The 18,135-nt window shown below is 43.1% G+C and overlaps 1 protein-coding gene across 2 annotated transcripts in view; it reads right to left on the bottom strand.

The window, feature by feature from the left end:
* Positions 1-18,135, bottom strand: part of LOC138566776 (cytochrome P450 2C19-like) — a 726,413-nt gene that overhangs the window by 457,844 nt on the left and 250,434 nt on the right. The window contains exon 4 of one of the 2 annotated variants that reach the window (XM_069644427.1): positions 12,952-13,112. The exons of the other annotated variant lie outside the window; for it this stretch is intronic. Within the exon in view, the coding sequence (XP_069500528.1) occupies positions 12,952-13,112 (161 nt within the window). The remainder of the gene's footprint in view (positions 1-12,951; positions 13,113-18,135) is intronic. 2 annotated transcript variants of the gene reach the window in all.

The raw sequence follows: 18,135 nt of genomic DNA on the forward strand, positions 1-18,135 counted from the left end.
TAGTAATCATAGATAGAAGGGAAGGCCTGCTCGGCGAATGCAGCATTGCATACATCAGGCCCAAATTACGAGACAAGGGAAATCTCCAGCCATGCCCGAGCTCCCATGGGGACAGCCCACACCCTCAACTGCTACAACGTTTATTCGTTGCTCTAACAGTGTTGCAAAGATGTGTTTTTTACTCAAGGGGAATGTGATCTACAAGGTCGTGATCACAGACTGGCGCCTAGTGTGCATGTTATCTCACACTGGCCAAAACATGACCCGGCTAATCCCCAGGCGACCATGAGTTATAGCCCATATAACGACTAAACCTTAAGATCCCTGAATTCCATAACACCAGGTGCCCTTTGACCACCAACCCCAACAAGTCCTGAAATCTTCAAAGCGGACAGACTGGGCACATCGTTGAGCGACAATCGAGTGATTTGTATTCTGAGGTGCTGGAAGGATAAATTAAATTTCAAAATGAGGGTGAGACCTTGGAGACGGATAGCGTGGAAGGGAGTGAGTTAAATGGGTGTGTGAAGGTTAGAGTGTCTCAGAACCTCTTTTGTGCCAGTTTTAAGGCCTGCCAAGGGCACAGTATACTGACAAAGTAGCTTTATGTTAGAAGTATGGTTCATTTGTACTTTACTTTGACCATCGATGTGAGAAGAAGTTGATCACTGCAGCAGCCACATGATGGAAGACGGATGGACTGGGCTGGAACCAATAACCTGGCATCACTCATGGAGCAGGTGGATCATGTATAGGTGCACACCAAACAGCTGCAAAGGTTTTTACTGTATGTATAGCGTCATCTATGGTGATGTTTCCTTTATAAGATTCTGCTTGTACTACTTTTCAGCAGAACGTTCTTAGCAGCAGAGTTCTTTGTTGTTGCTCTCATCTGCATGTGAGATTACAACTTGTTATCCTTACAAGATCGAAATGGGCCTTTCTTCCCTAGTGGGTTGTATTCTCTCTGGTGTGATCGTTTAAGGGTGTGCCTTCAATTGGTGACCCCAAAGTGATCCCAGTGCCCCCCCATATTTGTGGAGGCTTCCGGTCCACTGCTCCAGGAAGAGCCGTGCCCACCTACAGTGAACGGTCCCATAAAAACACATGTTCCGAGTGGTTTAGTAGGAGCCATTTTAAGAGAAGTCCTCTCTTCTCTTTGAAGCCGAGCGCGGTTCAGAGGAGAGTGCAGACCGGTTTTGGAACCCCGTGATGGAGGAGTTTGGGTGAGCATGCACATGTGAGTAGACTCTTTTAAGCGATAGCAAGTAGAGGACAGATGCATGGGGAAGTGTGAGAGGTGTGAGCACGTGGAGAGCAAGGTTGTTGCTGTGATGTGGGTGAGTTTTTTATTTTTTGCTGTTTGTACTGTGAAGAGATTATTTCGGTAAGGCACTATAAGGTAAGGCAAAGGTAAGGGAGGGAGGCCCTCCTCAGAAGGGGAAGGAAGGTGGTAGGTACCACAATAAAGTATATTATTTAAAGGAGAAATGCAGAAATAAAGTAGTGGTCTCATAAGAAGCCTGGAATAAGTAGTGGTTGTTATTTTAGCTCGGTATTTTAGTGTATTGTATTTGTGTTCTATTTGATAAAGAACAAGCCCTAGGAGGGGTGGTAATTGTGTGTGACATGGAACTGGATCATTTTAAGTAGTGGTATATCTGTGCAAGGAAAGGGGACATAAATGGGATGGGGTTGAATTTCTTTTTTGTGACATGCAAGCAGCTGCGGGTTTGGCACGTTAGCAGGGTTTGTAGGGTTGTTAAGAGATAGACATCAATAGAATGGGTGGAGGAACACCAATAGAATACATGTAAACGGCCCTGCCACTGTATCGTGACAGGCTGTAGAAATACCAAAAGCAGTGGATCAGGGAGACAGGAGGAGGTGGAAAGCACTGCCCAGGGCCAGATCAGGGCTCACACAATAAGATCATCTTGGAACATATGTTCACATTTTTAGTAGCTAAATATAAGGGAAAGCTGCTACAGAAGAGAAAAGAAATCATAGACCTCTGGAATATGATTGAGGACATAGAAGACCAAGGGAATGGAGTAGGGGCCCAGAGACAGAAAAGTGCAGGAAGGGAGAAGAAGAGGATGGGGCACATGTGCAGCATGGGGGAGTATATCCCTTGACAGCGTGGCCTGTAGAAGGATACACAAATCCAACTTATGTACCCATCATGACAGGGACCCCTTCTGCTGTGGTAGGGACCCTTTCAGCACCAGTAACACCACAGGCTACTACTCCCCCATACCCATACCCACCTGGCGTATTGGCATCCACAGGTGTCAGATCAAAAGGGTTTGAAGACAGGTTGTCAAAGTTGTTAGTAGGAGTGAGCAGGATACAAGCATCCTCAAGAGAGTAAAGGGATGTAGGGGCACCGGAAGACAAGTCAGGAGAATGGAGATCAGGAAATTATTTGCTTAGAATGGATCATCGAGGAATAAAACATGAATGTGTCAAAAAGGAAGGAGGCCGGGGTAAATGGACATACTTTGGATCAGGTACAGTGGTGTGAGATGCAGAGAGGGATGATGATATTGACTTGTTCGCTGTGGAACAGGGTGAAGAAGAAGGAAGGGCAGCTGAGAGTACCCCTCAAGCAGTAGGACATGGGAGAGGGGCAGGTTGAGGCCTAGGACCGGCCAGATGTTGTTAGTAGGAAAAAAGGGAAGTGTGAAGAAGGGTATGGGAAGTGGAGTAAAGATGCAGATGCCTCTGATACGTAAGGAGGTGGGGAGAACACAGTATGCACTCTGGCCCCAGATGGATACAAATAACTTAATTAAGGCCCTCCCACAGCTCACAGCAGGAGCAAGCAAGTGGAAATACGAATTTGAAAAGAAAACAGTAGGGGTTCCGCTGGCAATAGGGGATATCAAGTGCTTGGTGGTTGCTATAATTGGGACCAGGCTGGGGACATGTGATTTAAAGCTGGATATCTGGGAATTACCCTGGAGGACGATGAACATGATGGAGCATCATTTAACAGAATTAGAGCACAAGTGTGGGATGCGTTATGGAGGGCTTTCCCAGATACCCCTGACTTGCAGTCCCTGATCCAGTGTAGAATGGGTGATGATTAAGATCCAGCTAAATGTATTCTTAAATTACAAGAGATGTGGAGAGCTAAAATGGAAGCACCATGGGATAATTCAATATTGCTCTTCTATTTTATTGTAAAGAGAGGATTGCCAAAGAAAGTTCAGAAGGCTTTAGATACAATTGTGGGTATTGAGGCAAAGGTTTGGCCAGAAATACTGATTATAATAGGGCATTATTGCAAAATGATTAAGGAACGGGAGAGGGAAACAGCTCAAAGGCATCAGGCAGAGGAAACAAAATTGGTAGAAAATAAATTGGCAAAGGTTGTCGTTCAGGTGCCTGTGTCAATGCCTACAGGACAGTGATTGGTTTACTTTGGCATTCAGTTGGGCCCTGTCGTCTCTCGGGCGATTATGAAGATGTTGATGCCCATCATCGTGTTCATACTTGTTATTTTCTGCACCTGTCAACTGGGCCTTTGATGTTGTGCCAATGTTGCACCTAATAGCATAAAAATGTTGGTATCAATTGGTGTTTCAAAAGCACTTCCCAAGACAAAATTAATTGAAATACAGACTGTTCCCACAAAGTGACCCCAAGTATGAAAGGCTCCTCATCCCATATGGAGCTGAAGTTGATTATTTGTACCACACTATCATTTCTCCACCCCCTGACCCAGACAATGACATAGGATTGGGTGGACCTGGTGGGGGAGTGGGGATGCATCTATATGACTTTCTCACATGAACAGTACATGTGTAGGGGGGAGAGTTTGCAGTCAGTGTGTAGGCCTGCGCGCCAATAAAAGGAACTCAGCCATATGTGGAAGAAAAGACAGAGGAGCGGGAGCACAGAGGTATCCCAGAGTGTGTTACTGTAGAAATAACAAAAGGGGGGAATGTTGGGAAGAGGGGCAGCCCAATCCCACCCACCTGAGCACTTTCGGGTGAGGCAAGATGCATTCAGAGCACTATGATGGGCCAGGGAGTGGGTGGACAGTGAAACGACCACCTTCCAATACAAAGCACCCCACATAGTGCATCGCAGAGCGTGTGCAGCATTGCTATTTTGCATAGATATTAGTAATCATAGGCTGAAGGGAAGGCCTGCACCACAAATGCAGCACTGCATGCAGTAGGCTCAAATTACGAGACAAGGGAAATCTCCAGCAATGCCCGATCTCCCATGAGGACAGCCCACCCCCCCAACCACCACAACATGTATTCATTGTTGTAACAGTGTGGGGCAAAGATGTGTTTTTTTTTACTCAAGAGGAATGTGCCATACAAGGCTGTGATCACAGACCAGACAGACCAGCGCCTGGTGTGCATGTTATCTCACACTGGCCAAAACATGACCCAGCCCATCACCAGGCGACCACGAGTTATAGCCCATATAGTTGACTAAACCTCAAGATCCCTGAATTCTCTTTTGTGCCGTCTTAATGCCTGCCAAGTGCACAGTATAGTGATAAAGTAGCTTTATGTTAGGAGTATAGTTAATTTGTTCTTTTACCATCAACGTAAGAAGAAGATGATCACTGCAGCACCCACATGATGGAAAACATACTGATTGGACTGGATCCAATGGCCTGGCATCTCTTATGGAGCAGGCAGATCATGTATAGGTGCACAACAACCAACCACACAGGTTTTTACTGCATGTATTGCATCAACTATGACATTGTTTTTCTTTATAAGATTCTGCTTGTACTACTTGTCAGCAGAACATTCTTAGCAGCAGAGTTCTTTGCTGTTGCTCTCATCTGTGTGTGAGATTAAAACCCCTTATCTTTACAAGATTGACTTGGGCCTTTCTTCCCTAGCGGGTTGAATTCTATCTGGTATGAGCATTTAGGGTATTGGTTTGTCTATGCTTATCATGAACAATATGACAATCAACCATATTTGTTCTTTAGCCAGGACACATTACACTTTTGCCTCTGCCATGTATTGAGTGCTTTGAGCCAGCTCTGCCATTAGCAAGTGAATTAGTGACACTTCCTTAAGGCATGTATTGGAGTGAATCATCTTGTGATTGACTGTTATTTATCACAAATGTATACCAATCAGTAACTCAGTAACAGTTGTGAAAGTTGACATTAGTGGTAACTTGCCAGTATTGGTGTTTATGCTATTATTTTTGTTTGTGAGGTATTTGTATAACCAGATGTTTTTTGTTGTTGCTATCTGTGTTCAGGTTCCCAATGACCACATTCTAAATGGCAATGCACCCAATCACCCCTTGAAGGGTTTAAACTTAATTATGATAATAATCCCTAACATTTTCTGTCTGCAAAACATGATTGGTGGATTCTTACAAACTCTTAATATTCATCCCACTTGTTCAGCTTAACATTAAACTCCACCTAAATCTCAGCAAATCTCAAAAATAGAGCAATAAAGGTCATTCTGTATTTGTAGAAGATGACTTCCAACTGAGGACCAACTTTATACTTGTGCAATGATTCAGATTTGGAAGATTCCCCTGCTCTTGTTTGGGTGCCAATTCCTTCAGAGTTTTTGGTTGTCGATTGTGGAATACCTTATTTTAGTTGATTAAGGAGTGATGTTCTGCAGTTATTTAAGCAATGCTTACAGCCTTTCTTTTTTAATGCATATTTCTTGATTCATTATAATCTTTTACTCTGAGATCATTTGTTCTCTTCTGTTTTAAGTTTCTATGAAATTGTTGTTTTTGTATTTGTTTTAGTTATTGTGGTTTTATTGTATTTATTGTATAGTACATAGAAACTGATGTGTGTATCGTTGAGCTCAAGGTGCACTCTACAGAGAATGAACATGGGTTCTATAGACATTATTCACTCAGGATGGCCTACAACCACATTTTAGATCACTGCAGCCTTCAAAAACGAGAAATATCAATTTGCATATCAGTCTGGTTCCACCCACAAGGGTAGCCCAGCACCAAAAATGCTAGGCAATTCTCCTCTGAACAAGAGTACCATCAGAAACCCCAGGCACGTGTTTTCATCTTGTTGGGCCTCTGAAAGCTGAAGCTGAGCCTCTCCAAGACATAGGGCCTCATCACGACTTCGCGGTAACCCTTAAATCCGGCGGTAGCGCTATTACTGCCGGATTTAAGGGTCCGGCGAATCACGGCTTCGGCGGATTTCGCCCCAGCTCTGAGCTGGGGGGAAATCTGCCGAAAATTCACGCTATTACCGCCGGCGGATTTCCCATTGAGCCCAATGGGGAATGGGGCATTCCCGAATGGGCTCAGTGGGGAATGGGGACTTACATTAACGCCAAACTCGTGATCCGGCGCTATTGGTGCCGGGGAGTTCGGCGGTAGGGCTAATACCGCCCACGCTAATAGCGTTACTGTTACCACCCAAGTCGTGATGAGGCCCATAGTGAGCAAGGGACCACATCTAAATTTTCCTGGGTTACTTAGGGTGAAAACCCAAGTTTTACAAATTAAGCAAGGATGTCGGAGACCCTCTATTGACAACAAACATGGGTCAAATACTCTGTTCTATTGAACATATTCCATTCAGGAGCGTCTAGAACCACATTTTAGCTCGTTGCACCCTTCACAAAAGAGACATATCCATTTGCATATCAGTCTGGTCCCAACCACGGAAGCAGTCCAGCACTGAACTGCTAGGCAATTCTCCTCTGAACAAGAATACCCTCAGTAACCACAGACATGTGTTTCAGCCTTGTTGGGCCTCCTCAATGAGATGAATCTGAGCCTCTCTAAAGCACATGCACATGCAGAGATGTATAGAGTCTCTAAAGCATTAAGTAGATTAGGAGTTATACAATCATACATGCTTACCATATACAATGTCAGTATAGAAACACTCATGTTATATGCCATGGAAACTTGCTCTGATAAACATGCTGATTGGCTGAGCAAATTAGAGGACAAACTTTGTTGCCATCACCTGTGCCAAATTCACTCCCAGTTGCATCTATACATATTGAATTAGGTTTAAAATCATTAGATACTCAAGAGAGAATAAAACAATTGTTGTTCCGCCAGAAGATTCTAATAGATAATGGGGAAATGATACTTAGCTGTAATATATAGAAGGGACTGACCCCAATTCAAGAGACATACACCATGAGATTATTAAAGGTGGCCCACTATTCCAAAACACTTTTCTGGGCTTGCTGTTGGTACTCTTGTTCAAAGGAGAATTGCCCAACATATCGGTGCTGGACTGGCCAAGTGTGTTGGACCTGACTGATATACAAATGTATTTGTATCTTCTGTGAAAGTTACAGTGAGCTAAAACATGGTTGTAGACCCTCCAGAGTGGGAACCTATCCAGAGAACAGGTTATTTGGATGTGTTTGATCTCGGTAGAGGTGCTCCCAGACCTTTTGCATACATGTTTAGGGACTTAGGGTTTCACCCTCAGTTACCCAGGGTAATCCAAACATGGAACCTTTGCTCACTGTGCATAGAAAGGCACAGCTTCACCTCACTGATGAGGCCGAACTAGGAAAACATGTGTGTGGGGTTGCTGTTGGTACTCTTGCTCAGAGGAGAATTACATACCATTTAGGTGATGGACTTTCCAAGAGGACAGGGCAAGACTGATATGCAAATGTATATGTCTCCTCTGTGAAGGTTATGTGGCTCCTCGCCCTCCCTTTGCTTCCTCTCACTTCTGTTCTTTCTTTTGTGTTATGTTCGGTTATGTTATGTTATTGTGCATTAATATAGTGCCTAATATACCATTGGTATGATCTCAAAGCGCTGTGGGGGTTCTACGCCCTCAGGGACCATAGTCCAAGTCAGCGGAGAGTGTAGGGTAGTAAATAGTGCTTGGGTGCACCCACTATGTGTGCAGACAGTTCGGTTTAGGTGGTGTGTAGCTGCATTGTAATGCTAGACCTGATGCAGTGGTTGAGTGAGGTCAGTAGAATGTGTGCAGCAAGGCCGTTGACCTCAGGGGTTGCATTCTAGCAGTGGTGGAGCTTTTGCATGAGATTATGTGTGCAGATAGGCTGATTTTATTGTGGGATATAACTGTGTTGTAAAGACTGTTGAGGTTATCATGGAGGTGTGTAGGTATGTGCGCTGCTAGGCCAAAACTGATCAAGGTCTATATCTGCATTCTATTGATTGTTGGTGAAGAGGAGAGAGTGAGCATATCAGTATGTGTAAGTGTCTGTGCGGATTGGTGGAAGACCCAAATTAGAGATTACCTTCTAGTGGCCGCTGAGCTGACTGAATCTACAGGTTTGGAGTACTGGTTCTCCTAGAAAGATTCTCAGTCTTGCCCAGAATTAGTTTCTGATAACTGGGCTTGAGGTTGTCTTTCCCAGCTTGGCAGTGTCATCAGTGTTGAGTTGCCTTATTTCTTATCTTTATGGGGTTAAGCGAATTGCAGGTCTATGGTTGTCTGTGTGTCTTGCTGAGCCTGCCATTGTTTATTGGAAGATATCCTCTCATTGTACAGTTACATACAGTTATGTTCTATCGGACTTACAAGTTCTAGCTAGATTCGATGACTGGTGTTCAGTGGACGAGGGGACCAGCAACAGTCACTCTTCTTGCTCCACGTGCATGGAATTCTCTTTCCCTGGACATCCAGGAAACAGTCTGCATGGTTTTGTTCAAAAAATCGCCCCCATACTCTCCTCCTTTCACCCATTGCACCAGATGAGATCTCTAGAGTCCGCTCTATGAATGTCTCCTCTAAACAGTTGCTCCCCTATTTCTCCAGAACCATCAAGGACAGCATTGCCTCTCTTGCCCCAGCCCCGGTTGACCTCTGCAACTACTCATTTGCCACTGGCTTCTTCCCACAACTCCTCAAGCTCTCTCTGGTGCACCCTCTCCAAAAATACTGTCTGCCGACCCTTGATAACTGGCTAGCTATTGCCTTATCTCTATCACCTCTTTTTGGGCAAACACGTGAGAAGTTGGTCATCCCCCAACTTATCCACCACACCAAAGTAGCGAACTGCCTCCATGACCACCAGACTGGTTTCAGGGCATCCAGAGGCACGGAAACTGCTCTCCTAAATACCTGTGAAAACCTACTCTTTAATCTGGATTCAAACATTCCCTCTGTTCTGATCCTCCTTAATCTTTCTTCTGCCTTTGGCACAGTCAACCACTCCATCCTCATAAACTGTCTCCATGATACCCCAGGCATCACAGACCGGGCACTGGTGTGGATTATCTCCTTCCTTTCAAACCGACCATCCCAAGTGCAAATGGGTCCTTTTCTCTCCTCCACCTCACTCTCTACCTGTGGCATTCCTCAGGGCTCTATACTATCGCCATGACACTACAACATCTACTTGGCCTCTCTGGCCCACCTGATCTCCCCCTACCAGTTCCCCCAGCATCCCTTGCCAGCACTTGCTCTTGGGCTCCATTTCCCGTACAAGCCCAACCTGATCCTCCCTGTCCACCACACTCATCCTCCCTTCCCCTTCTTCCCCTGACACTTGTCAACTTGGCCAGCCCAACATTTGCCCACCCCACCCTTGTAGGCACCCCATTCCTGCACTTCTCCTTCTATCCCCTCCACCCCTGCACTGACTACCTTTAAATGCACTTGCATGGTACGATTTTCACAAGGCCAATATAACTGTTGTTGCTGTTCTACTTTTGTGATTCCCATGCCCCCCAAGCCCCTCCATCTTGTCTTGTGATGCCTGGAAACACTTGAGTATTGGCGACATACAAATATCCAATAAATAAATAAGCCAAACTAAAATTCTAGCTCCTCACCACTGAGTTACCCTCTTAACCTACCTCTCATCTTCCTGCTGGATAACATTTTTCACTCGCCTCTAACCTGCCTCTGTGTATCACTTTCTCTGCCTCCATTCTAGCACTTTACCTAGAGCATACCACCTGCCTACAATAAAAAATGTCCAATGTTGGTTATTCTTAATCTATATATGTCCACTTATGTATTGTCCTGGGTGACTGTTCCAATTACTTCCCTCTACAATCTGGCCAGAATGTCCCTCAAACTCTTTGCATTGTAAGAAGCTCACTGCTTTCCATCAAATCTCATTTCTTATCTGTTGTATTTTCCTATGTGATCAAAAGAGTACTGTTCCTCCTGTATATAAATACAAAATAAAATAAAAAGATACATTGAGCTAAAATGTGGTTATAGACCCTCCCAAGTGGGAACATACCAAGAGGACAGGTTATTTGGCCATGTTTATTCTCGGTAGAAGGGAATCCCAACCTTTTGCATATATGTTTAGTGACCAGGGTTTCACCCTAAATTACTGAGGGTAATCCAGACGTGAACTCTTTGCTCACTGTGCATAAAGAGGCGCAGCTTCACCTCACTGATGATGCCCGACTAGAGCGAAACACGTGTATGAAGTTGCTGTTGGTACTCTTGTTCAGAGGAGAACTGCCTAGCATTTCGGTGCTGGACTGCTCAAATGGTTAGGACCAGACCGATATTCAAATAGATATTTCTTCTCTTTGAAAGGACTACATAATCAAGTGATCAGGGTGACTGAAACCACACAAATACATCGCATAGCCCTTGAACAAAAGAAGAGATATTTCTCTTAGTTGCAATGTGAGCGCAAAGGCAATGCTTTGTCCCAGAGTTTTTAATACTTAAAATTTGATTTTCATGATCAATTTAGTGGAGAAGGACACACATTAACAACAGACATTGTGTACACAATACATAGATTATGTATACATTATATTATAATATAATATAAAAAATGCAGGCACAATGCAAAGTAATAGGTTTGCAATTAACAAGGTTTTTATTCGACATGTTTCAAAAGGTTCTATCAGCACACATTTGGATAAATGCACCAACTGTCAAATTATATGAATATGAATGCTTTCACACTAACTGTGTTAAGACAATCTTAATGCTGAATCATAGAAGTCAAATGCAGCTTTGAAGGTTTTATCATGAAGGCTTCTTTTTGACATCAGATGTTTGGAATGGACATGGTATTGTGCTAATTGAGAGTGATTGATACCCTCTGTGATGAGGTCATAGAATAGTCTTGTCACTACATTCAAACAAATGGAACCACATTGATTTAAATAGAAGTCGTTTTAGGGGCTGTGGGAACACAGTCTGGGATTGCATTGGGGACCTGTATGTTCTGCCTGTCTGAGTTCACCTACAATTAAAGATTTTACAAACTAGCATCACTTGAGATCGAGACAGTGTCTTATTTCCCAGACACCTTTAAGACATCCATTGAAGCACCAGATGTGAACTCCTCATTGTTACATTAAAAATTGCTCAGTATTGATGCCACTGGTGAGATAATGCAGCCGAGCCAGGTGTGTTCCTACATCACTCTTTACATGGCTATTCCTAAATAACCAATACTTTACTTGTAAAATTGACAATGAAACCACACTAGATTCAGATTTTGATAACTTGTATCGGAATAATTGAATATACTCTTCAGAAATAGAACAACGCATTAGCTTTCAATTTCCCACAGACGTTTTCATCAGATAGTGCAAAGTGAAATGATTAGTGAGAAGAAAACCACAACATAGTACATGTTTAAAACAAAGAAAAACACGAAGCATGATAAACGTCATTGGCGAAAGGTACAGTATGTACAGGATGTGGGTCTGGAGTTGCTCCCATATCTAAAATACCATACAAAACAGGGATTTAATATCATTACAAATTCCTTTTTACATGTAACTGTTAAATTAGGTGCAGGCAGTCGTAATTTCCTAACATGAAGCTATTTTAATGCTAAAAGCTATATTAATGTGAAGGTTTTGAAAGCACATAATTGGACCACAGGGTCAGGTAACTGTCTAAATGTCTATATATTCCCAAACAAATGAACGTTGCAGCCTCTTTGTAGGATCAGTAAAATACAGTGATTTGGACGGAGCAGCTAGGGTTTCCTTGCTGTACACATTACATGTGACTGTTAAATTAGGCCAAGTCATTCATGAAGTGGGCCCTTTTAATTTCCTAAAATTACTGATGCGCTTGAAAAGGTATATTGAAGTCAGAGGTTTAAAAACATAACAGCAACAATGTTTGTGTAGTATATGATTATGTTTGTAATGTATGCAGTATCAGGACATTATAGTGATTTCACAGTAGCGGCTTAGGTTTCCTGACTATATAATGTAGTGATACTCTCAAAGGTTAGCTTGTGCTGCCTCCAATGTTCCCTCAGTATGTCTCCAGATTCACAATGGTTTCCTTGCTAACCTTCAGTATTTCAAATTCAAATACTGTATATTGTAATAGTGCAGTGTGTGCTGTTGTTACAGCATGTCTAAACTCATTTGATCTTGGATTTCTGCGATTTCCATTGCTGGTATCCTGTGGCCTGACCTGTTAATGATCCTGAACAGTACTGTCAAATAGCTGTTGGGGAAAGATGGTATTGGAGTTTCTTTTTTTTCTGACTTTATTGATTTGATTGCATTGTTGAACCCTGGGACTCAAATTTAGACATAGTGTGTGATAGAAAATATGTCTATGTCTTTCAGATTAATCATATGCAGGTACTTGAGCTCCCACATCCTTCTGTGTGTGGTATTTGAGAGGTCACCTTTAAAGCCATCATTGATAGATCCTGAAATGTGTGCCAATCCTGCGTGAAATGGCAACCCACTAATGTTTCTGTTTGGTGATTTTTGATGGTTTATCTATGTAGGTTCATCCTTTCATGCAGCTCCTTCAGGTTTCACATACATATTTTCCCTGTGATGATGATGACGTCTGTTCCAGTTATTCCAATAAAAGATATAACATCCGGCATCTGTGTGATTTTATATCTGGACTGAAATAGCGTCAACACTTTTTTTCACAATCCAGGCATATTTTGGGAATCTATAGTAAGATTAACATGTTATGGATTGCACATGTGGGTCCCATTGATGGATCCCACCTCCCTTTCCGTAGAAACTTACCTGTCCCCAGAAGGAGCACAAAATCTCGAAACCTTCTTTTATGTTAAAGAGTAGTCTGTTGAATATCTCATTCTCATAGTCAAATCGCTCCCCCACAGTGATCGATAAGATGATATTGGCAGATGCGTGGTTGATAAAAGATGATGGATCACAAGGTGCTTCTGGTGGAAGATCAGATACATTATCATTAAAACCAGCAGAAACAGAAACACCTTGTAGGTTACAGTAGTTGTAACATGCTGTGGAGCTTTTGCACGTGACTCTGTAAGCAATTGCCTTTTACAGTATACAGGAATGAAACAGTCGTCTAAGTTCCTGTGTAAGGCCGCAAAAGCCAGGGATCCCTTTAATTCAAGTTTATCTTTGTGCTCACTGTGTGATTCTCGAGGAAAGGAAATAAGATTCTAAGGATATAGAACCTCTAGCTTCAAATCTGCAAATGAATTGCATGTCATACTATGAAAAATCACATCTGTGTGCAGCCTGTATTTTTCAGCAACCTGATATTGGAATCACATTTTATATAATTGATTTAGTTTAGTGCATGTGTGCTTCCAAAATGTTTAGTGCACTGTCAGGTTCTGGACACATGAACAGCCCAGTATGCTGTTATCCTGAATCTCATTGTGAACAAAAAATACTGTTATGCATGTTTCCAGGCCTCAATGTAATTTGCAAGCTGGCATACATTCTAGTAAAAGTGTATGAAACAAACAAAAGAAATACTGATGTTTAGTTAGCAATTGTTATTGTGAACTCTGAACATTTTTATAATGAACAAATCTGAAAGACAATGCAGTGTCCATTTTACTAATCATGTGAATCACAGTGGTCACCATTGCCAAGGAGATACTTTTAACTCTATGAATCTCATTTCGTAGTAGGCAATACAGAGTGTCGGCAATCAATTAACGCACGTTGTTTGCATTTCACTTCATATCTCTGAGTAGTTGTATTTTAGTAAACTTTGTAGTAATTCACTTACCACATGTATTGCTGCACATCGTACATCTTCATGATTTATTTTGTTTATTTCAAACCTATACACTGCAAATACATATGAATACAACCAAAACTGCATAATTATTGCACAATTATTATATATATATATATATATATATATATATATATATATATATATATATATATATATATATATTAATCCATAAAATCCATGAATCAGAGACCCTTAGGAATCCCTCAAAAACTCTATTGTTAATAACCTTTGATTCGGATTTAACCAACATTTCAAAGGTGATTAAAAGTCTGCAGGCCCCCTCAAACTGCAATGTTTTGTAAAGATTCATAAAAAAATAAGATAGTTATTAAGCGTCCAAACATCTTTTTTCCAAATGTGTGGCCTATCTCCCTTTCATTTTCCCATATACAAAAAAAAGTCCATTTTTGCCAAAGCGCACAGCCCAAACCGCTCAAAGGATTTGGACCAGGTCTGAAACAACTTAGGCACAAAGCGTTCAAAAGAGTGCTTTGCTTGGTTTGGGGTTATTAAGAGAAGTAGTTGTTTAAATAATTGATGTAGATGATGGTTTCCCTCTTTCCCCAGAAAATTCGAGATATCTCCCATGGTGCATCGCAGGGTCATGGTTTTCAGAAATGAAACAACCGCCATCGTGTTTTTCTCTCGATGCACGAGATATTCATGGCTGTAGCCAACGTTAGGGGAAAATTAAATGCAGTAAAAATCTATTTGCAGGTCATAAAACATGCAAATAGCATCAAGGTAGAGGTGAGGGAGTTGGCTAGAGGGCACTGAGTGAAATTTGGGAGTTGGAGGGGGTCTAAGGAGCCAGTTCGCAACACAAAGCTTTCTGTATTCTTGGCTACAGCCACGAATAGCCGACATCTGAAAGCAAACTGCATCACAGAAGAAGCGTGTGTTCTGGGGTGAAAGGGAGAGGGCAGGGGAGGTCAGGAAACTGTCTGGGGAGTGGTGGGAGCTGGCATCGATGAGGGGTCACTTTGTGATGGCCAGTGGGTACAGGCAAGCATTTTTATTCATACCATTTTGTCGATATTTGCGACTATATCAGAGGTTACAAAGGACTACAGATACCCGCGGATGAGAGAAGTTCTGTATTCGCGGCTACATGTTTTGGGTCGTCTGTTTTTTATTTATTTTTGGAAGTTATTTGTGAGTGTTATCTATTTGGGTTGTGTGTTTTTAAATTGTTGTACACAGGAGACTGTGGAGAAAAACAGAAGAGAATTGTTTTAAAAGGTGTTCTACTGTAGTTTTATTTTTATTTATTTTTGGATTGATAGAGCACACTACAGCCCAAAGGCATTGAGACGCTATGAAGGAATGTAAGAAGGCTTGATTTAAGGTTATAGGAATGCGGCCCAGCAGAGATTTCTTAGTACAATATGCTTAGTTACATCTACATAGGAACAGTCAGGGTTCCACGAAAATGCCACCCAACAAGGATAACTTGTAGAGGCCAGTTAGTAGCATAAATAATGTGGCACACAGATAGAACATGTAGACTGTCAAACAACGATCCTGCATGAGAATCAATCAACCTTATCTGAGGGGGGAGTGAGTTCCAGAAAGTGGCAGCCATAGTTGCGAAGCTAGTACCAACCCCACACACTCTGCTGGTAATGGGCACAGTCATTCTGTTGGAATAAGCAGCTCTGGAGGGTCTGGATGGAGTGTGGAGGGCAATTCATTGAACTAGGTAGGGGGGAGCCAGTCCGTGAAGACATTTGTGTGTCATGGCTAGTGTTTTGAAAACAATCCTTTCCTTGACAGGGAGCCAGTGGACCTTCCTCCTGACCTCATAAATGTGGTCCCTTCTTGAGATGCCAGTTGCAGCCGTCAAAGCATTATTTTGAGATAGTTGAAGTTTGGCCAGATTTTTGCGGGAGGTCCCTACAAAGAGGGCATTACAGTAGTCCAGCCTTGACCCTATTATTGCCCTGGCAATGGTGAGGTAATTCTGCTGGGATAGAAAAAGTCTGGCTGCATTAGGAAGTATGGAATGGTATGCTGAGGAGGATGCTATTGCATTAGCCTGTCTATTCATGGTTAAGTCAAGATCGATATAAATGCCAAGCGTCTTAACGACTTTGGAGACAACGATGAGGATGTTATCAACTGTAAAGGAGCAGTATTATTTGACCAATGTACCCAACGTGGACAGGGATCCAATTTACAGAAGTTTGGTCTTCTCACTGTTGCGGCATAATCAATGTTCTGCCATCCAAGAGTGGATCGTTGAGTAGATGGAGTAGATGGAATAATCACCTGGGAGGGGGATGAGCACCTGGGTGTCATCTGCATAGTTCATGTATGAAATGCCCAAGGCGTCCCAGATTTTGAACAGGGGCCTTGTGAAGAGGTTGTAGAGGGTGGGAGCTATGCAAGAACCCCGTGGAACCCCACACTTAATGAGACTAGGGTTGGTACAAGAAGATTCAGAGAAAACCTTCATCACTCTTTCCTGTAGGAAAGAAGTCATCCATGAACATGCCCTCAGGGAGAAGTTAGCTGCGGTGGAGAGGTGATGGCAGAGGGTCTTGTGATCTACCAGATCAAAGGCAGCGGAATGGTCCAGGAGAAGAAGGAGCGCAGGTTTTCCTGCGTCTCTGAGTTCCTACATTTGATTTTTTAGGTCAAGCAGAGCCGTTTCAGTGCCATGCCGTGGCCGGAAGCTGGAGTGCCTACAATACATTTTTGGACTTGCAGGTAAGCTGCTTAGCAGAAATGGCACAGGAGTGATAGGCCTGGAGTTCCTGGGGACCGATGGGTCGAGGAAGTTTTTTTTTAGGAGTGGTCAGACCCACACTTCCTTGAGTCCAGTTGGGACATGGCCAGATTGGAAGGAAGAGTTGATGAAGGCAGTGATAAGTGGGGCAAGTGAAGTGGCACAGTCTTTAATGACCTGAGTCGGGCAAGCGTTCCCTTTACAATTAGAAGGTTTGATGGATTTGAGGAGGGCAGTGACTTCAAGTGCGCTCATATCCTTAAATTCAAACACAGGGGATTGGCTAGAGTGGATTGCCGGGGAGGTGGTATTGTGACAGTTGGCTAATAGGTTGGAGAGGGCCTTTTGGTGTACTAAGATTTTGGTGTGCAGGATTTCCAATTTATCAAGCATGGCAGATTGAATTTTGTTGCAACATGCGTCGTCCTTCAAGAGGGTAGGAGGCCGGGTGCCGGATACTCCAGCTCTCTAAAGATGGCAAAGATTTCCTTCGTCCCAGATTTGGCATTTTCAGTCCTGGTGTTGAATGAGGCGGCTTTAGCCTGAATGATGGCAGTTTTATAGTTTTTTAGAAGCATCATTGGGGCGGTTTTTCCAAGTAGAAAGCGCTGCACTTTCTTTGGAGCGAAATTCCAGGAGCTCTTGGGTGAACCAGGCATTAGAGTGCTTTGCTTTCTTAGCTTTTTTAAAGGTGAGCAGAGCAACTTTATCGACAGCTTGGGTAATCACCCGATTAAGTGCTGTTGCCAGAAGCTCTGGGTCATTAGGGACAGGGGGCATGAGGGCAGGCACCGCGAGGTAGGGGAGATATTCTCCTTTGTGAGCTTGCATGAGCTTCTTGAGAATGCAGCAGGGAGTGGGTTAGTAGACTTAGGAACCCCCTTGGAAGTGATGAAATCAGATTTAATGCAGTAATAGTTGGACTAAGGACTGGGCGAAATCTCTGAAACCAGGAGTGAGCAATTGTGATGGGACACCCAATCAAGCGTGCAAGCTTTAGAGTGTGTAGGCTGCAAGATGGCTTTGGTAAACCCTAACGTACATAAAGCTTTCTGCAGGGCAGGGGGGTTAGCATCATTGAGATCTAGACTGAGCTCGCCCAGGAGCATGATTTTAGATGAGTTTTTGAGGTTGTCAGATGCATGGATTAGGGAGTCATGGAAGTTGGTGGTAGGGCCTGGAGGGTGGTAGACGACATGTAAGAAAATGGAGCAGCTGGGGGAAAGCTTCAGTTTAAGTAAGAGGTATTCAGAGTTCTGACCCAGTTCCCCATTGATCCTCCTGAGGATGAGAGTGTTCTTAGCAATGACAGCTACTGCGCCACTGCTTTGACCCGCCAGGTCTTGCCTAAATATGGTGTAGCTGCAAGGGATGGCAAGGGAAAGGGTAGGGCCAGAGGTTTGCTTTAGCCAGGTCTCACAGAGAAAGAGTAAGTCAAGATTGTCCTTGATGTTAG

Source organism: Ambystoma mexicanum, chromosome 2p (genome assembly GCF_040938575.1).
Source record: "Ambystoma mexicanum isolate Mex_15411 chromosome 2p, UKY_AmexF1_1, whole genome shotgun sequence".
Lineage (NCBI taxonomy): Eukaryota > Metazoa > Chordata > Amphibia > Caudata > Ambystomatidae > Ambystoma > Ambystoma mexicanum.